At 44.4% G+C, this 21,402-nt stretch overlaps 1 protein-coding gene across 7 annotated transcripts in view; it reads left to right on the top strand.

The window, feature by feature from the left end:
- GTF2IRD1 (GTF2I repeat domain containing 1) overlaps nucleotides 1–11,986 on the top strand; it is a 224,296-nt gene extending 212,310 nt beyond the window's left edge. For 4 of the 7 annotated variants that reach the window (XM_033922236.1, XM_033922238.1, XM_033922234.1 and 1 more), the window contains 3 exons: nucleotides 808–845; nucleotides 4,597–4,736; nucleotides 11,753–11,986. In XM_033922236.1, coding sequence (XP_033778127.1) covers nucleotides 808–845; nucleotides 4,597–4,736; nucleotides 11,753–11,821 — 247 coding nt within the window. In that variant the 3' untranslated portion in view covers nucleotides 11,822–11,986. The remainder of the gene's footprint in view (nucleotides 1–807; nucleotides 846–4,596; nucleotides 4,737–11,752) is intronic. The other 3 variants (XM_033922237.1, XM_033922235.1, XM_033922239.1) reach the window with 2 other exon arrangements.
- The last annotated feature ends 9,416 nt before the right edge of the window (nucleotides 11,987–21,402 follow it).

The raw sequence follows: 21,402 nt of genomic DNA on the forward strand, positions 1-21,402 counted from the left end.
GTATCCCGCAAATGTCCCCTAGGAATGCTTGCAGTTTACATAATATTACAAAAGGATACAGAGGCGTAGACATTATACAGATGACTAGGTCAGTTCAGTGAAAAGAATAGATGTGTTTTTAGTGCTTTCCTGAACTGGAAGTATCTGGGTGTTTGGCGCAAGCTGCCCGGGAGGCTGTTCCAGATTTTGGGCCTTGGAACTTGAAGGTGGATTCAAAAAGGGCTTTCCTCCGAACCAGGTGTGGGGAGGGTAAGTGGTAGTTTCTGGCACTGGATTGTTCTCGAGTTGTTGAAGGACTGCGTGACTTGGATGGCGGAAGTGAGTCCAGCTGAGTTTTCTCCATATATGGCCTTATTTAGCATGCATGCAATTTTAAACTGGACTCTGCTCTTAACTGGTAGCCAGTGTAATTCCTTAAATAGCGGGCTTGCCCTTTCAAATTTGGTCTTGCGTAGGTTCAGCCTCGCCACCATGGTTTGGAGTAGCTGTAATCTCTTAAAGTCTTTCTCAGCGATGTGGCAGTAGAGGGAGTTACTGTACTCTAAGTAGGGGAGGTTCAGGGCTGATCTAATTGTCCTTAGCTGTCAATCGAAAGTGTAAGTGATCACACCTGAACTATACCATTTTTCTACCACTTGTGCTAAATGTAGGTGATTAGAAGGGGGGAAATTTTATGAATGTGTATCATGGCACTATCTCCTACTTGTTATATCTATCCCATGGGGCACATCTAGTCTGCCAACTTTCTCTTTTCCTTCATTTGAGCAGTACGAGGCTTCTTCTAATTGACACTTAATTTGTTTGCAGACCGTTTGCTGAGATCTGCAGTGAAGTCACACAGACAGGTAAGTCAGTGCTAGGACTGTTTAATTTGCCTGGCAATTGATGGGTAATATACAGGTGTCAAATCCATATTATTTGTTGAGAAAGCGATTGCACTCCAATATCTCTAGTGTAAACCAGCGTTTCCCAGGCCGTTCCTGAAGTACCCTCTAGCCCTGGGGTGTGCAACCTCCGTTCTCAAGAGCTTTAATCCAGTCTTGTGTTTTCAGGATTTTCCCTATGAATATTCATACGAGATATCGTGCACATTTGTTGGGGGAAATCCTGGAAACCTGACTAGGTTGTGGACCTTGAACACCAAAGTTGCCCACCCTTGCCATAGCCAGTTTGGTTTGCAGGATATCCAGGACACATATACACGAAATAGATTTGCATATTCATTGCAGATATACTGAGCACTCCAGAACAGCCTGTAAAATACTAGTTATATGTTTTAACAAATTCCTCCCCATCTCCTCTTTCATTGTTCAGTGGAAGCAAATTAAATCCACGTGCCCCCCTTTCCATCTTGCTGTATGTCTTCCGTTGCCTTGGTACTGGGCAGGGGTGTCAGGTCAAAAGCGCGCCGGGACAAAGACGCGAGCAGATAATTGAGCGCAGTGCGGAGGCGCACGCCGAAGAAAATTACTGTTTTTAGGGCTCCAATGGGGGGGTGGGGGGACCCCCCCCACACTTTACTTAATACAAATCGCGCCGCGTTGTGGGGGGTTTGGGGGGTTGTAGCCCCCCAAATTTTACTGAAAACTTCACTTTTTCCCTGTTTTTAGGGAAAAAGTTAAGTTTACTGTAAAATGTGGGGGGTTACAACCCCCCAAACCCCCCACAATGCTGGCGCGATTTGTAGTAAGTAAACTGGGGGTGCTCCCCAACAAAAACCCCCGTCGGAGCCCCTAAAAACAGTAATTTTCTTCGGCGCGCGCCTCCGTCTTGCGCTCAGTTGTCGGCGATCGCCTTTGTCTTCCGCGTTGTTGTCTATGAACCCTGGGCAGGCAGTTTCTTTGCAAAAAAATGATATCCACGTAACAGACTCTTCGGAGTGGCAGAGGGGGGGGGTTTCTGATTTCTGAGCATTCAAGTTCAGTTCTCGCTAGCTATGCTGAGAATTAGTTTTGTGCATTTTGAGCTCATGATTTCAGGCCTACCAGCATCTCATTTTCACTAAGGTTTTTCAGAGCACACAGAGGCTTCTTAGTAATGATACTGGAAACTGATTTTATCTGGGTTCCAGGTGCTCAAAATGCAGGAGTCTGTAGTGAAAAGAAGAGAGAGACTGTGTACATGTGTGTTGGGAAGGAGGAAATTAATGGAGAAACTTACACTCATAGGGCTTATCACTAGAGATGAGCATGTGTATTCAAAGGAAATGAAAAATGCAGCAAAATAGTGTTGGTTTGTTTCATTTCATAACCAAAAAAAAAAATTTCACGTTAAATTCAGATTTTATTCCTTTCATTAATAATGCACACTGCCCCCCATATTCTATAAAGGTTGCTCATATTTGAACACTGAAGTTTGAGCACGATATGCACACAATTTAATAGGTTAACAAGCCATTAAAAAATAATAATCGGATGCTAACAATCATATTAATTGGCACCAATTAAGGAATTGCGTGTGGATCTGGCTGTGCACTGCTCTATAACACTGCACCCTCAAAACCCATAAAGGGGCATAATCAAAACTTTTAAACGTCCAAAAACCTGCCTAAGTCGGCACTTGGATGTCCTATTAGCAGGGACGTCCAAGTGCCGATAATCAAAACAAACTTTCTGGATGTTCAGCAGCACTTCTAAGCTACTGTGCTTCCAGAGCTCAAAAAGGTGTGTTATGTACGGGAATCAAGCGAGCTTCCACTTGGATGTCCTGAAGTAATAATCAAAGCTTTTCCAGGACATCCTAGGCAGAACTTACACGCCAAAGTAAATCAGGTCTAAGTGCCCCAAAGGTGACCAAATTGACAAGGTGACCCAAGAAATCCGCCTGGAAACCTAGGATTTCCAAACTATATTGAGTATCAAGATCTTTCCATTCAGGGAACCTTTTTTTTATTGAATTTTAGGAAAACACAATAACAAAATACATATGGCGCAATTCCACAATTCCATTCATGTAATACACAGAAAGAAGACAAGGCTCCTTTTACAAAGGTGCGTGAGGGCCTTAATGTGCGGAATGGCGCACGCTAAATTGCCACGCGCGCTAACCGCTACCGCCTCATTTTAAGCAGGCGGTAATTTTTCAGCTAGCGCGTGCTATATAGCGTGCGCTAATCTTGTGCGTGCGCTAAAACCGCTAGTGCACCTTAGTAAAAGGAGCCCAATGCCATTAAACATCCATGAAAACATAATAATCAGTGATAATCAGTAAGGTAAAGAGGGACAGGAGAAAAGAAAAGAGCAAAAATGTAAAGTCATGAGACAAATAAAGAAAAGTATAAGGAATACCTGTAAGTCATTCACTTAAACTACAGTGCTATAATATCTAAACAATGCAGTTGCATTTTATTATTCAACAACCCATGTAAAGATGGAGAATCAGTCATGAGGATGATAAGGCAATTTGGTAAGTTATTTTAAGAGGATTAAAATACAGTGGTGCCTCGCATAACGAACGCCTCGCACAACGAACGCTGCACACAACGAACTTCATGTCTTGATTCACACAACGAACTTCGTTTCACACAACGAACTTCACACAACGAACTTCGTTTCACACAACGAACTTCGTTTCACACAACGAACTTCGTTTCACACAACGAAGTCGCCCGAGCTGCCGATGTATTGCATCCTTCCGCGCAGGCACTGCAGGCAGTCGTTAGTCACTGCGCTTAACTGCCCTCTCTCACTGTATACAGTCGTCCTTTTAAGATAAACTCAATATTTTTTATATATCATGGCTTCTAAAAAAAGCAGGAAGGTGATTTCTGTTGAAATGAAACGGGAAATAATTAGAAGGAGTGAATGTGGGGTCAAACAGTGTGACCTCGTCAAACAGTTTGGCCTCAGCAAGACCACCATTTTCACCATTTTGACAAATTTATCTTTTTTTATGTCATCTTAGCATATTTTATGCTGCAGAACGAATTATTTTTTTTAACATGTATTGTTATGGGAAAACGCGTTTCACATAACGAACTTTTCGCATAACAAACTTGCTCCTGGAACGAATTAAGTTCGTTGTGTGAGGCACCACTGTACTCTTTAATCGCAATGTAGTTTGAATACATTTGTCCATGAACCACTGTGAATATTTTAATTGTTAACCGCTTAGTTATAGGCAGTTTAGAAATTTTAGAAATAAATTATCTATGAGACAGCAGTACTTTAAATATTACACTGGGCCATAAAACTCCAGTACAGCACCTAGCGAGAAAACGGAGCAAGCAGATCTCTGCACAGAAACCACATGCTAGCAGAATATCACGTCTTGGTCAGAAGCACAAATGTCTGTCATAGAGCAAAAAAGCAGTTCAAAGATCAAATACAATGAATTTCCCCCATAATGCTAACAAAAAGTTCCAGTCAGAACTTCCCAGGATGCAGGCATTTCCTTTTGCACAGATCTGGGGGGGGGGAAAACAATTTCCAGTCTCAGAATCCTTACACCCCCTGGACATGTCCTGAAAATGAATGCGTCTAGAACAGAAAACGGTTACTAGGGACACACAGACAGTGATCTTATAAAGCACCAGGCTAACTGAAGAAACGGGGTTCACCTGTGGTGCACTTATTTTAATGTTTGGTTTGTGTTTAGCAGCAAAAGACAGCAGTATCCCGAAACGCAAGCGGAAGAGGGTGTGTGATGGGAATTCTCTGTCTTCAGCGTCATCCTCCTCCTCCTGCTCCTCCTCAAATATGGAATCCGGTGTATCAGCAAACCAGCTCTCTCTTGTGGTAATAAGTGAACTATTTTAAACGTCTTACATTCTGTTGGTATGAGCATACATACCTATTCCAATTTGCAAGATATACCAGGTGTGCCATGTAGTACACAGGATCTAAAAAAATTATTTCCCTACTGACACACTGGAATATTAATACTATTACAGTAGCTCCTACTCATCAACTAATAAAATAAAATAAATTAAATGCTTAAACGTGCAGCTGTTGCTTTTTGGTCTGTGGCCTTGTGAGAGCTCAAAGTTAATCAGGAGAAGGCCTGGACACTGCCTGCCTAGCACCATAGCAAGTGGAATTGGTAGTATTGGTAGCTCTTCAGTCCAAACTGGTATTGAACCAATGTCGTACAGTGATGTTAGTTGTTGCTAATAGTGCCACAATAAATGCCAGTGGTGTAACGAGGGTGAGAGGCGCCCCCCCCCCTTCCATACACTCCATCCCTGCTTTCCTTCCCCTGTACCTGTATTCCTGGCATGAGCAGTAACCCCCAAAACTGCTGTTGCACCAGCGTCAGCTCTTCCTCTGACATCACTTCCTAGGCATGGGTTTTGGAAGTGATGTCAGAGGAAAAGCTGACGCAGGCATGATAGCAGGTTGGGAGTTGCTGCTCGTGCCAGGAATGTTAGAGGTACAGGTGAAGGGAGGCGGCACGTACGCATGGCAGTGAGGGGGAGGGGGGAGCGGAGGACGGGTGCCTGTGCATTCACCAAGACGATGCCAAGGATGGACCGTTCCGCTCCGCCCCACCACCCCAGTCCAGCAGCACAGCTTCCTTAACTCCCTGCCAGCCAAGCTACTTCCCACCTAAAGAAATGTGTCATGAAAGCGCAGAGCCACTGATGGCTCTGCTGGTTCTGTGCCTCTTTTCAATAAATATTTGTGGATCGAGTAACAGAGACCATTTTTATAAACCATATCAGGACCTAAAGCACTTTGACAAGATAAGTCACGATTAAAGATTGATTTGGGATTATGTAGAGTCACAAACATATATTGAAAAGATAATGTGCAGTGATTGCAACATGAGACATAGTTGAAACATAGTTCTCTATCTTTGTTCTCTGAGCATCCGCTATAATAAAACCCTTAGCGCGCATGCACACTTCAAACTTGTTGGGTCCGTGATCTGTGGCGCCATGCCCGCGCATGCGCAGTGCCTGCCTCAGCTGATTTCCTGCCCTGATCTCCGATGCCAGCCTCAGCTGATTTCCTGCCCCGATCTCCGATGCCGTTTCACTTCTTGCCTTATGACAAGCTGCCGCTACCAGGACGCCTCTTCTTCTCACCCCCGGACCAGCAGCAGCAGCCGCGGTTTCAACAAGCAGCCGTGGGGCATTTGCTAGGCCGGCCCACTTAGATAATGCGATCCGAGCCAGCCTAGCAAAAGCCCCGAGGCTGCCCGGCCTATCGGATGCTGGACAGGGGGAGCAGGGAAGGGAGAAGGGGTACTACTGGACAGGGGGGAGGTAAAAGTAATGGAGAAAGGCTACTGCTGGACAGGGGGAGCAGGGAAGGAGTGCTGCTGGACAGGGGGGAGGTAAAAGGAAGGGAGAAGTGCTACTGCTGGACATGGGGAGCAGGGAAGGGGTGCTGCTGGACAGGAGGGAGATAAAAGGAAGGGAGAAGGGCTACTGCTGGACAGGGGGAGCAGTGAAGGGGTGTTACTGGACAGGGGGGAGAGATAGAAAGAAAGACAAACAGACAGCAGGCAGGGAGAGAGACAGAAAGAAAGAAAGACAGACAGGGGGCCAGACATAAAGAAAGAAAGGGGGCAGGGAGAGAGAAAGAAATACAGACATACAGAAAGAAATAAAGAAATGCCTAAGTCTATACATCTATTCTAGCACCTGTTAATGTAACGGCTAAAAAACTAGTATATATACATACACACATTTGAATGACATTTCATATTTTTGATCATGGTACACTATGGGTTCTGCACTGTTATCTCAGTAAGACCATAACACAATTCCTCCACTGCAAAACACTGCATAAACTTGTGCATAACTTTACTATATCCTAACAGCACAAACTCTTGAGACTCAAAGAGGAATGAACTTTTCCATGAGGAGGTAGTACCTTAAATATTACACTTGGTCCTAAAAAAACAAAGCAAACAAGACTTCTGCAGATCTCTACACAGACACTACATGCTAGCAGAATACCATACCTTGGTCACATGCACAAAGTAAAGACAGACCTTCAACAAATATAGAGAAATTAAAGGAAAAAAAAGAAAAGAACTGGAAACCTCAAGACTCTGCATATACAGCCAACAAAAGAAATAGAAACTGAAATGTAACATTTCTAAAAATTGACATATTCTAATTAATTCAGAATAAAAAAAAACTTTTTTACCTTTGTTGTTTCAACATATTATTTTTCCATTCATGTGTCTCTCTTCTGCTTTTCTCTCTTTTTTGTTCTCTTTGCAGGTTCTTCTGTCCATTTGATATTTCTTCTCTTCATGTCCAGCACCCCTATTTGTCTTGTCCAGCATCTTTTCTTTCCCTGTCTTCCCCCCAAGTTCAGCAACTGCTATGTCCCAGTTTCCTCCTTTCTCCAGCATTTCCCTGTATCCCCATCTCTTCCTCTTTTCCACATTGCAAACCCCCATGTCTGCATATCCCCCCTCCCCACGCTTTTCCAGCATTGTCCTCTGTGTCTGTATTTCTCCCTTTTTCCAGTTTTGCCATTTTGTGTTCCACTGACTCTGTGTATTACTGTCCCTATGGTCCCTCCTTGCCCAGTATCTCTTCTCTCTGTCTATCCCATATTCAGTTTCTCCCCCTCTCTTTTCTTCTTCCCACATTTCCCACTCCACCTCAGGGCCACATCTTTTCCTTCTCCAATCCCAATCCAGTCTCTTTCTCTTTTCCCTCCTTCTCCTTCCGAGTCCTGCATTATTCACTCTCCCTTCCACCTGCTCTTCCCCATTCCTGCAGTCCTCTGGACTTCTCTGTTGCTGGCAGCCACAGCAATTTAAGATAGGCTCCCTTCTGCCAGTGTCGGGACATTTCCTCTGATGCGTCCTGTCTATGCAGAAAACAGGAAGTTGCATCACAGAGGGCAGGATACACCAAAGGAAAAGCCCTGACCGGCAGTAGGCAGTCTGACTAAATCACTGCTGCTTCCAGTGATGGAGAAGTATGGAGGATTGCAGAGACAGGGGAGATCATGCAAAAGGGAGAGAGAGAGAGATGCAGGAGTCATGCAAAGTGATGCAGAGAAGAGAGATAATGAACTTGGGGATACATTTACAAATGGGCAACTGGGTTGCTGTGCTGCCTAACTGCCCATTAGTAAAAGCAGCCATGTCTGTGATTCCATGCAGGTTCCCTTCCATTCCACCCCTCCCCACACACCTTTGTCCTTAGGCTTATAACTGATGTCCACTACAGTTTACCTGCTTCTTTGCCTCCTTTCCCCCTCCCTTAAAGTGTGAGAGTTATATAAGCCTGTGGAAATGCTCATTACTTATCCTTCTATCTTTATGCCTTTCTAATTTTGGTCACTGTTTCAACCTCACGACTTTCCTTACAGGCAACCACCAACCTCTCCATGAAAAAGTATTTCCTGATGTTGCTTTTAACTCAGTTGAGACATCAGATTGAGATCCTGCTTACAGTATAGACAGCAAAGATCTCTTGGGACTTGTTTTGTAGGTGCTGAAATGCTAACTCTGTTACCATGCCTAATCCTAGAAAGGATTGTAGAGTCTGACTTGCTGAATTTTCACCACAAGAAAAACCTAAATAAGTTCCCTTAGTAACCTTAGGTGAACTGTGAGATTATGAGGTTAAAGGTTGCATGACTCAGATGCATTGTAAAAGGTAATGTCAAAAGGGAAATGCATTTCAGAACATTGCAGTACTTTTAGAACAGGGAGTAAGTAAGTTGCTCTGCTTTTTATATAGGGGTCTTTTTACTAAGGTGCACTAACCAATTTAGTGCATGCTAACAATTAGTACACGCAAAATGCTAAGGCACCCATTTTATCCCCATGGGTACCTTAGCATTTAGTGCGTGCTGATGAGTGCACCTTAGTAAAAGTACCCCATACTTTTCAAGATATATAGGGCAATTCTGTAATCTAGATGCTCATACTTGTATGCAGTACAGGCATAAAGCGTGGAGGGGCATAATCAAAAGAAACGTCTAAGTCTGTTTTGGGCCTAAGTCGCTAGTCGCCCAAAGTCGGCAGTGTCTAAAGTTCATTCTCAAAAAATATGTCCAAAATATTTAGTTTTTCGAGTCGTCTAACTGTACGTCCAGCTGTTTGATCGCCCAGACTGCTAAGTCATATATATATATATATGACTGCTAAGTCATATATATATATATATATACACCCCATTCTCATCCAAAAATTCATCCAAGTCAAAAACGCCTAGAAAAGGACCTTTTGGACATGGGAGGGGCCAGCAAAGTAATGGACTGGACACCTGGACATGACAAGAGTAGTGGGGCACCTTACAGGGCACTGCTGCGAATTTCACAAAAAGGGTGCCACATAAACATCTCAAACTAACTCCCTTTTAGGTCATGGTGAGCCTCCCCAAACACCCCAAAAATCTACTAGTCCCACCTGTCTACCACCCCAATAGTCCTCACGGCTGCAGTGCTTATCTGGTCACTTTGGATACCTTTTTGGCACTGAGACCTGGTTTTACATGGCCTAAGTCACAACGTACAAGTTCCGTCCAGGCAGCCTCGTTAAACTTTCAGTTATACTTGCAGTTCGACTAAGTTTAGATCAGCCAACGCCCCGCCCAAATCCCGCCCTGACCCCCTTTTAGCTCTGGTCGTACAGCAGCACTGAAAAGGCCTAAGTTGTTTTAAAATACGTCTGAAACCCGGTTTGATTAACGGCATTTGGACTTGTCTTACTGATCGTCCAAGGCCGGTTTTTAGACGTATTTCCGTTTTGATTATGAGCCCCTTAGAATACTAATACATAGGGTGGAATTCAGTAAATGGAGCCCAAAGATGGGTGCCAGGATGATCCACACAAAGCTGGTATTCTGTAAAGGGCAGAAGGGCACTCAATGTGGAGCACAGATTTTATGGGATCTCTTAGAAGAGGAAGAGATAATGGTTACTGTGGATGGGCAGACTGGATGGGCCATTTGGCCTTTATCTGTCATCATGTTTCTATATCCTGAGATAGTCATGTGGGATCTCTTAGAGAGAGGAAGAGATGATGGTTGCGGTTGGCAGACTGAATGGGCCATTTGGCCTTTATCTGCCATCATGTTTCTAACTTGGGGTGCCAGCATTTATGCCTGTCAAAACTTGCTATAAATGTTGGCGCCCAATGTATGGCAGGCAGGTGCATAGTTGATGGTATTTTATACCATTGCACCCAACTTGTGGGAACCCAGTAATCTGTCCATGCTCCTCCCATAGCTATGCCCCTTTGAGTTGCGTGCAATGAAATTTAGGTGTGATTATTATAGACTAGCACCTTGGGAAGATGCACATGCAACTCTAAATTGTGGCCAAGTAACTTCAATTATTGATTGTGGATGGCTCATAACTAACCCCCCTCCCCTTTTACTAAGTTGCGGTGGAGGTTTCTACAGCGGCCCGGAGTGCAAAAGGCTCTGACGCTGCTCCGATGCTCATAGAATTATTGAGTGTTGGAGCATTTAATGCCCTGAGCCGTAGTAAACTCTACTGTGGCTTAGTAAAAGAGGGCCTAAGTAATTTGCATATGCACATATTTTCAGTGGGGCCTACTGCATGGGCAGGACATAGGTGAGATCCCCAATTACATTCAACTTACAGATCATCATAAATTACCTGCATCCCTGCTGAATTTAGGTGCCCGCAATTGGATTCAAGTAGTGCCTTTGATCTAGTTGATCATATTATTCTGATTGACTGCTTGGAGTCAATTGGAATTTCCGGTAATGTGTTGAAATGGTTTCAGGGTTTTTTGGGTAAATGATTGTATCAAGTTTACAGTGATAATAAGCAATCCCGCAGTTGGATAAACTCTTGCGGAGTTCTGCAGGGTTCTCCTTTATCCCTACTTTATTTAACATTTACATTGCTTCTTCAGGGAACTTACTGCAAAGTTTAAAAGTAAAATTTTATATCTATGTGGATGATATCACTATAGTTATTCCTTTTACTAACCTGACTTCTGAGATAAAGAATCATCTGTCTTTTATTTTAAAGCAAATTGAATTGTGGATGACTGCATTTAAACTGAAACTCAATTCTGATAAAACCCCGAATGACAAAATTAAAGATTTATCGATTTTTTTTTGAATGGTCAGGTCTTTCCAATTAACTATTCCATAAAAATTTTGGGAGTGACATTGGATCGATCCTTGATTTAGATGAACCTACGGATGCATTGGTTAGAAAATGATTCTCGGTAGAATTCATATGTTCACTTATCCTAAAGTAAAGGCCTGTCGATATAAATATTCTTGAGATAGAACTCTTGCTTTTCAGACAGGTAAATTAAATGAATGGTTGGGTAATATCATTATACAGTCCTTATCCTACTTTAGTTTTAGAAAATTAGTAAAAACAAAATTATTTAATTGATTTGTAAGTTAAGGATTTACTGTTTTACTTTTACACTGTATGTACATACTGATGATTTTATATTGTTTTATACCTTGATTGTCCAGCACTTCTTGTTGTAAACCGCCTCAATCTATTATGGCTTTGGTGGTATATAAGAATAAAATTATTATTATTATTATGCCAGCAGTATGGGTGATGTAATTGCAACACCTAAATGTTAAGCATGCCAAAGCTGATCTATACTAGTGTTCTAATATGCAATCTAGACAACTAGATTCTGTTATAGAGTAGGCTCCTACTGCCTGCCCTTGAGGCACCTAAGTGGAGGCACCTGATTATAAAATTGCCCCCATATAGTGTTACATTAGCGCTACAATTTAATCATTCTAATGTAGGCTTATCAGCCAATCAGATTGCGACTTTCACCAAACAATTCTAACACAGATTTTTCTATTCTCTTTCAGCAATGGCCAATGTATATGTTGAACTATGGTGGTGTAAATGTACAGATCCCAGGACCTATTAACTACTGAACCTCAACGCAGACTCAGAACCTCAAAAACATGTAATTTATGTAAAAAAACAAAAAAAAGAATATATTCCAATATGTATCATTGCCTTTTAGTTTTTTTCCAATGATTTTTACACTCTATATTCCTGCCAGCAAGGCCTTTTTGAATAAAATGTGTTGCCTTGTTCTTAACGTCTGTCATTTGCATAATTGGAGCCATCCTAGGTAGAAATTTACAACTGCACCTGGTAAACGAAACGAGAAACTGTCTCATGCCTTCTCCACAAATAGAACATTCTAGAATCTTGGATACACATTTTGCAACAGCGTGCAAACTGCATGCACAGGTAATAGAATGATGTCAGTTATGCACATAAGTTAATTGGCAAATTAGCCACTATACAGTGGTGTAGTAAGGAGTGGTGCACCATGTTTAGGGCACTGACACCCCTCCTCTCCTTCCCATTCCTCCCCTCCATGCATACGCCTCCCCTTCTCTTCCCCCATACCTCTAGTGGAAGTTGTTTGTAGCGGTCAACAATGTGCTTGTCACGACCCCGTCGACTCTCCCGCTGATTACATTAGTGATTTCTATTCCGCCTTTACCTTGCGGTTCAAGGTGGATTACAGAAGAGTTGTTATGATAATAGGAAGAACATATTGTTAAGATATTAAGAAGTACTTAAGGAAAAAGTTGGAGCATTTTCTAATTTGTTAAGGAGTAGTTGGTAATTGCAGGAGGAGTTCAAAGCCTGTTTGGCTGTGTTATATTGGTTTTATGTATTTTTTGAAGAGTAGGGTTTTTGTTTCTTTTTTGAAGGTTTTGTAGTCTGTGGTCGAAGTCAGCAGATTGGTGAGCTGTCGGTCCAGTTTTGCTGCTCTGGTGGCCAGTAGGTTATCATACATTTTTCTTCTTTTGACATTTTTGGTTGGTGGATGTGTGAATTAGAGAGCTGCACGGGAATGGGGACGACGGGAATCCCGCGGGTTCCCCCTTCGGGCCGCGGGGATCCCATGGGGTCGCCCCCTAGGGTCGCGGGGATCCCGTGGGAACACCCCCTAGGGTCGCGGGGATCCCATGGGAACGCCCCCTAGGGTCGTGGGGATCCTGCGGGGTTCCGATGCACTCGAGCCGCAAGGCTCGTCTTCTTTTCCCTACCTGCCCTGCCGCAGCACACAGCCGACCGGAAGTCTTCCACGATGTCAGCGCTGACATTGGAGGGAGGGCTTAAGCAAAGCCCTCCCTCCCTCCGATGTCAGCGCTGACATCGGGAAGACTTCCGGTCGGCTGTGTGCTGCAGCAGGGCGAGTAGGGAAAAGAAGACGAGCCTCGTGGCTCGAGCTCCATTTTGCTTGCAGATGAGGACTGGGAGGCGGAACACAAAAGGGGGGAGGGAGTGTGTTTTTGGCACAAGGCATGAACTTAGGAGAGAGAATGGAGGAAGGGAGGGAAAGAGGTGGGGGAGGGAGTGCGTTTTGGACACAAGACATGAACTTGGGAAAGAGGATGAAGGAAGGGAGGGAAAGAGATATAGAGGTGGGGAAAGGAGTGCGTTTTTGGACACAAGGCATGCACTTGGGAAAGAGGATGGAAGAAGGGAGGGAAAGAGATGTTGAGGTGGGGGAGGGAATTTGTTTTTGGACACAGAAGGCATGGACTTGGGAGAGAGGAAGGGACGGAAAGAGATGCTGAGGTGGGGGAGGGAATGCGCTTTTGGACACAGAAGGCATGAACTTGGGAGAGAGAAAGGGAGAGAAAGAGATGGTTGTGTACACAGGAATGGAAGAAAGGAAAATTTTTGGTCATAGGGAGGGAGTGAGGTACAGAGGAGAGGGATAAATATTGTGGTGGAAAGGGAACAGTGGGACAGATTGAAATGGATGCAAGAGGGAGGAATGTTGGACATAGTGGTGAAGGGAATGGAGAGAGAGATGTAGCATGGTGCTGGAGAGGGGTGATAGAAGGAGAAATGTTGGGCATGGGGCTGATGGGCAGGCACAAAAGATGAGAAAGGGATAAATGCTGGACCATGGTAGGAGGAACCAATGGACAGCAACAGAAGAATTTACAGAAGATGGGAAAGCGGAAAAAAATATGTTAGCTTTGGGAAATGTATATAGCAGATGTCTTTGTATTGTGTTCAAAAGAAAAGGAAATGCATTTCTGGTTTTATTTCTACAGTGTTGAAGTACTTGCTGACCCTTTCTGTGACTGGTGGGGAGCAAGCACTGCCAGCAGAGGACCTCCTCTAAAGACGGCCAGAACTCCCCTCCACCAAGCACAGCAGTCGCTGGCAACTTCCATGAGCCACTGAGGTGCCAGCATCTGTGACTCAGGGACGCTACTGCTGCCTGCCAAGCTTGGCAAAAGGGACCCTAGGCCAACTGCAAAGGAAGTCCTCAGTTGACAGCTTGGGAGTTCTCTTCAGCTGAGTATTTATATTTACATTAGAGGCTCTGGTAGAAACCTGTTTACAAAGTGTGTATTCTTCCCAATTAATATTTCCAAATTAATAAAGTCTCTTTGCTTATTTGTAAATGGGTTTCTACCAGAGCCTTTAATTCAGTAGCATAATTAAATGAAATAACTATTTCTGAAGTTTATAGGGACAGGCGGGGACGGAGGGATTCCTCGCGGGGATGGGTGTGATTTTGGCGGGGACATGTGGGATTTCTGTCCCCGCGCAACTCTCTAGTGTGAATATTGTGTGGGTTCTCCTGTGTCTGGTTGAGGTGGTTTGGGTTAGTCGATTGTTCCAGTAGGTAGGGCTGTCTCCGTTTATAGCTTTGAAAACAAGGCAGTGGAATTTGAAGTGTACTCTTGTATTGGGAGCCAATGTGATTCGTGGTATGCTTCTATGATGTGATGTTCCCGCGCATAGGAAGTGACGTCAGAGGGAGAGCTGACGGGGTTCCGAGGAGCACGTTGTTGACCGCCATGAGCAACAACTTCAACTAGAGGTATGGAGGAAGGGAAAGAGAAGGGGGGCGCGCACGTGGAAGGCAGGAGTGGGGGAGGGGGCAGCACGAGCCATTGCATCTCACCCATATTATTGTACGTTCTGGATTGAAATAATCAATACTTGATTTTATCCTGCTGGTTCCTGTGGATTGCTTCAGCTTCATCCTCCTCCTCAAATGTGGAATCTGGTGTATCAGCAAACCAGCTCTCCCTTGTGGTAATAACCACCACCCCTCCCCCTAAAAAAACAACTAACCAACAACTCCTGTGATGAGTTTACAGCATTACCAGGAGGCAGTTCTACAACTGGGCAACTCAAATTAGGCCCACAAGGGGGTGCTGGGTGCCCGTTTAGTTGAGTAGCAAAGCTAGTGCCGGGCAAACTTCTACAGTCTGTGTCCCAATTATAGCTAGATAGGTCTGGTTAGCCTGGAGCAGACTTCAACAGCTACTGTAATAGTTGAAAATTAAGCCACTGCCAGGCAGACATATGTGGTCTGTGCCCTTAATATTTCAAGGACAGGTCAAGATCAAGTATGCATATGTTAGCAGTGGCGTAGTAAGGAGGGGGGCGGGCGGTTTGCCCCAGGTGTCATGTTTTGATGGGGGATGCTCTCGGCACCCCTCCTCTCCGCCCCTCTGCCTCTTCCCATTCCTCCCCTCGCCACGCACTTCCCTTCCCCCGTACCTCTAGTTGTTCAATACCCCAAGCAACAACTTCAACGTGTTCCTCGTGCTCTCCCGCTGACGTCACTTCCAGGTGCCACGCATAGGAAGTGATGTCAGGGAGAGCTGCTGAGGTCGCAAGGAGCATGTTGAAGTTGTTACTCGCGGTAGTGAACAACTAGAGGTACGGGGGAAGGAAAGTAGGCACACGTGTGCAGCAGGGGGAAGCAGGGAAGGAGTGGGGGCAGAGCCAAGGGGAAGGGCACCTACGCCCCAGGCACCTCTCACGCTTGCTACGCCACTGTATATTAGCATATCATATACTGTACTAGGAGTTTATCTTATTGGGCAGACTGGATGGGCCATGTAGGTCATGATCTGGGGAAGGGGAATGGGGACTTGTATACCACCTTTTTGTGGCTTGGTATTGCTGCCATCTACTATGTTCCTATATTTCAGCAGGGGTATTTTGCAATGGTCCTAGCTTTTATTTTTCATAGTTTGTTTTTACTCTTGAAAAATTATTAAGGGGCAACACATGCCCACCATAGCAAAAATGGAGCACCATAGTTTAAAGTTTTATGACAATTTGATATAATCGCCTATTCAAGATTTCTAGGTGAAATACAAAAATAAAATTATACAGGGATAAAAATTTACAAATATAACATCAGACTTACCAGACATACCGAAACATGAGGGTCGACGGGGAGGAACTACAATCATTGAGAAAAGAAGAACATTCAAGGATAGTACAGTTAGAGGGGATTCACTCAGGCATTCTATGGTAGCTTTGAAATCCACACGCTTAAAAATTTCTTAATTTTTGAGGGGATGTGGAGTAACTCACATTTCCAGTAGTTTTTCTTAGTTCCATCCCCACTTTTAATTTTTTTTGGGGGGTGGGGTGGGAAGGGGGCTGCCCCAAATAACATAACATCGTACTTCTTGACCGCATAACCATAAGTTCTATACGGTTTACAAAAAATTATAAACTAAAAACAATTTGATAATGACAAGAACAAAAGAACATAAGCAATGCCTCTGCTGGGTCAGACCTGAGGTCCATCTTGCCCAGCAGTCCACTCACGCGGCGGCCCAACAGGTCCAGGACCTCAGCAGTAATCCTCTATTTATACCCTTCTATTCCCTTTTCCAGCAGGAAAATGTCCAATCCTCTCTTAAATTCCAGTACTGTATTCTGCCCTATAACGTCCTCTGGAAGCGCATTCCAAGTGTCCACCACACGTTGGGTAAAGAAGAACTTCCTGGCATTTGTATTGAATCTGTCCCCTTTCAACTTTTCCGAATGGAAATTATTTGACCAAATATTTTGAGAAAAGATGAGTTTTCAATTGGGTTCTAAAATATTTATAAGAACAAGCTCCAAGCAATAACAATCAAAATTCTTTATCATGGGAAGCTGCTTGGAATGCTAAAGTATGGTCAAGAAATTTCTTGCTTTTACAGCCCTGTACTGGCAGAAAAGCAAAAAGGGCAAGAGATCTTGTTTAAAGTCCATTATCAGTAGTAAAAGAAATATTTTAGTAGCTTGACAATTTTTATTTTCATTATTCAGGTGCCATGTGAACCTTTTTGAGTTAATATGAAATGGTACAGCTAAGGTTTACCAGATGGCTGGGAAATCCTAGACATATAGTACAGTTACTTACCGTAACAGTTGTTATCCAGGGACAGCAGGCAGATATTCTCAACATGTGGGCGACGTCATCCACGGAGCCCCGTAGCGGAGAGCCTCACAAGCAACTTGCTTGTAGAACTTCAAAGTGCCTTCCCGTCCGAGTTAGGGCGCGCATCTCCTCATCGCCTCCTCAGTTCAGCTAGCTAGTTAGGAAGCCAACCTGGGGAGGTGGATGGGTTGTGAGAATATCTGCCTGCTGTCCCTAGATAACAACTGTTACGGTAAGTAACTGTACTTTATCCCAGGACAAGCAGGCAGCATATTCTCAACATGTGGGTGACTTCCAAGCTAACCAGAATGGGATGGAGGGAGAATTGGCAAATTAGAGAAAAAATTCTGAAAACTGCCTGGCCAAAAAGGCCAGCTCTTCTGGAGAAAAACATCCAGACTATACTGAGAGAGGAATGTATGAACTGAGGAGGAAAAAAGCAGCTTTACAAAGTTCCTCAATAGGAGTAGATTTAAGGAAAAACTACTGAAGCCGCCATGGCTCTGAAGTTATGGGCTGGAACTCGACTCTATAGATGTAGACCAGCCTGGGCCTAGGAGAAAAAAAAATTCAAGCAGCGATTCAATTGGAGATGGTTCATATAGCAACTGGATGTCTCAACTCGTATGGATCGAAGGAGACAAATAGTAGAGATCTCCATGGCTTAGGCCTTTGGAAGTAGAAGACCAAAGCACGCTGACAAGCTAGAGTATGAAAAGCTGATTCTGCAGAATGAGGCTTTGGGAAAAAACCACTGGAAGAACAATGAATTGATGGAGATGAAATTCTGAAACCACTTTAGGTAAGAATTTTGGAGGAGCATAATGTCATGATGGAAAACCGTGAAAGGTGGATGAGCTACTAGAGCTTGCAGCTCACTGACTCGTCTAACAGAGGTGAGTGCAATGAGAAAAAAACCACTTTCCAAGAGAGATATGTAAGAGAAGCTGAATCTATTGGTTCGAAAGGAGGCGTGATCAGTTGAGCAAGAACAACATTGAGATCCCAAACCACTGGAAGCAGCTTGAGCGGTGGTTTGACATTGAAAAGTCCTGTCATAAACTTGGAAACCACAGGATGAGCAGAGAGGGGTTTTCTTTCGAGAGGCTGATGAAAAACAGCACTAGCACTTAAGTGGACTCGAATTGTTATGGATTAGAGGCCAGATTGAGAGAAGTGCAGCAGGTAATCCAAAACTATCATGTTATATAATGCTATGCGACCGGAGACAGAAAGTGGGAAAGCTTGCCAGTTACGTAATGTAGCCTCAGTTTGTTGAAGTAAGGGCAGCACATTGGAACTGTATAATTTGGTCAAGTCGTGCGGAATTTTTACCCCCAAGTAAACCAAATGTTGAGTTGCCCACTGTAAAGGGAATGTGCCTTTCCACTGTGTGCGCACTGCTAGAGCCTTAGGGAGGGCTAAAGATTTTTGCCTATTCAGGGTCAATCCAGAGTAAAGGTGAAACTCATCCAGTAATTCCAGCGCTCGAAAAAGCAAGCGCTGGGGATTACCCAGAGTGAGCAAAAGATCGTCTGCAAAAGCTAACACACGCATCTGGGAGTTACCCTCCGGCATTCCCACAATCTCATCGTCCAGCAATATCGTGCGAAGGAATGGATCTAAATACAGGAGGAAGAGTAATAGGGACAGTGGGCACCCCTGCCTTGTACCACTGCCAATAGGAAACGATGCAGTTCTCGCCCCATTAACTATCACCGAGGCAGTCGGTTTCGTGTAGAGAGCTTTCAAGGAAGCAAAGTACAATCCCTGTATCCCCATATACTGCAATACCTGAAATAAATAATGCCAATTTACCTTGTCAAATGCTTTAGCAGCGTCCAGTCCCACAAGAAGACCAGGAAGCCGATTCTGTTGTACTCTAGAGCAGGGATGCTCAATACGTCGATCGCGATCGACCGGTCGCTCGGGAAGGCAATGCGAGTCGATCACGGAACCCATCCCGGGTTCCGTGATAGACTCATGTTGCCGTCCTGATTGACCGGCCGATCAGCCTTCCTCTCCCCGAGGTTCCCCAATGGGCATCACCCAAAGGTCATGCTCGCTGCGTCCTTCCTTGCCCGACTGCCAGAACCCGTCTTCCTCGCGCGCCTTTGTCCCAGTGCGCTTTTGACCTGACACCCTTGCTTTCTCCCATAGAAAATCTTTGATAGACTGGGGGATGATGTCACTTCCTTCAGGAGAAGGCGGGAGGGAGGTCTAGGGAAGTCACGTCACTGGAGAGCTGAGCGCGGCTGCCCCTGGCGGAATCAAGCCGCCAGACTGGAGAAAGGCGGTCGGGAGCAGGAGGTGCTCTGCCCAAAAATGCAAGAACTGCTGCTGCTCTGGCATCTTGAGCCTGAAAATGGGAAGTTGAGGAGGGGGGTATACGCATTTATGTAAGTGCCCTACTGAAAGGAGACTGGAACAGCTCTCATGGAAGGATTTATAGACTGGCTTTTTCTTTTCCTCGGCCCTGGGCGTCTGGAGATTTGGGCCTGCAGAAGCCTCGCGCTGACCAGCATTCCTCTCCCCGACGTCAATTCTGACATCGGAGAGGAATTTCTGGGCCAGCCAATCGCTGCCTGGCTGGCCTGGAACTTCCTCTCCCACATCAGAATTGAAGGGGAGCGGAACACTGGTCAGCGCAAGGCTTCTGTAAGGAAAGCATGGGGCTGTGGTGGCTTGGAGGCCTGTTTCCCGGTAGCGGTGGCAAACCTAGTGGCTTGGGGGAGGGCAGGGAGAAAGAAACATAGGGGGCAGGCAGGGAGACAGAAAGAAGGGGGGACAGGAAGACAAAGAAAGAAGGGAAACAGAAAGAAAGAGGGAACACGGAGACAGAAAGAAAGTGGGTATGGAGAGAAAGAGAAAGAAAGAACAGGAGGCAGGGAGAAAGAAAGAAGGGGGCAGGGAGAAAGAAAGAAAAAGTTGGGGGAAAATGAGGTCTGGAGGAGAGAAAGCATATAGGAGGCTGAAAGAAGGGAAGAAATATTGGATGCAGGAGTGGGCTGAAGTCAGAAGATGTCAGAAGAAGAAGTGCAGCCAGAGTGAAGTGAGAAGAAGTTAGAAGAAGAAAGTGCAACTAGAGACTCATGAAATCACCAGACAACAAAAGTAGGAAAAATTATTTTATTTTCAATTTAGTGATCAAAATGTGTCCATTTTGAGAATTTATATCTGCTGTTTATATTTTGCACTATGGCTCCCTTTTACTAAACCTCAATAGCGGTTTTTAGCGCAGGGAGCCTATGAGCGTCGAGAGCAACGTGGGGCATTCAGCGCAGCTCCTTGAGCTAAAAACTGTGATTTAGTAAAAAGGGAGGGGGTATATTTGTCTATTTTTGTATGGCTGTTATTGAGGCGACATTGCATAGAGTCATTTGCCTTGACCTCTGAAAAAAACCCGGAATATGAATTATAATTAACATTTTCTCTGCCTTTCAGTGTGCTTTGTGGGGTTTTTAAAAATTATTTTATTGTTGGTAGATCATTTTGACTTGGTCATTTTAAAAGTAGCTCGCAAGCCCAAAAAGTGTGGGCACCCCTGCTCTAGAGTATGCCAGGAGTACTCTTCGAACATTAATAACAGAGTGGCATGTCCTCACAAAACCCACCTGTTCTGGTGTTATGACAGCAGGTAATAAGGGAGCTAAGAGATCTGCCAATATACGAGCAAAGATTTTAATGTCCACATTTATGAGCGATATTGGTCTATATGACTCCAATTCTGTACGCGGTTTAGATGGCTTAGGTATTAAAGATATCAGAACTTCATTAGCATAACACGGAAGAGTCTGTTGCACCTGAATTGTTTTGTAATACTCCAGGAGTGGCCCCCCAATGGAGTATGATATAATTTTGTAAAACTCAGGCGAGAAGCCATCAGGCCCAGGCGCAGTGCAAGACCGCTGCTTCTGTATGGCCTGTGTTAATTCCTGCAATAGCAAGGGCCTATTCAATAGAGAGACCTGATCTTCGGTCAATTTAGGCATACCAGCGTCTTCCAAATAGTCAGTAATATCCGGTCCTGTGTAAGGACCAGGCACCGCATAAAAATTCTCAAAGTAATGGTAAAAACTATCCGAGATGTCTGTTGGTGAGGTCAAGGTTCTACCTCGACCATCATTTATAGTAGATATATATATCGGGATCCCTTCCAGCTTTTGGTGATATGCTAATAACTTCCCCGCTTTATTACCATGTTTGTAATAATGATATTTACGACAGAATAATATTTTTTTCGTGTTTTCATGTATCAAGACATTAAGGGCTGTTAACACTGTC

Source organism: Geotrypetes seraphini, chromosome 15 (assembly GCF_902459505.1).
Source record: "Geotrypetes seraphini chromosome 15, aGeoSer1.1, whole genome shotgun sequence".
Taxonomy (NCBI): Eukaryota; Metazoa; Chordata; class Amphibia; order Gymnophiona; family Dermophiidae; genus Geotrypetes; species Geotrypetes seraphini.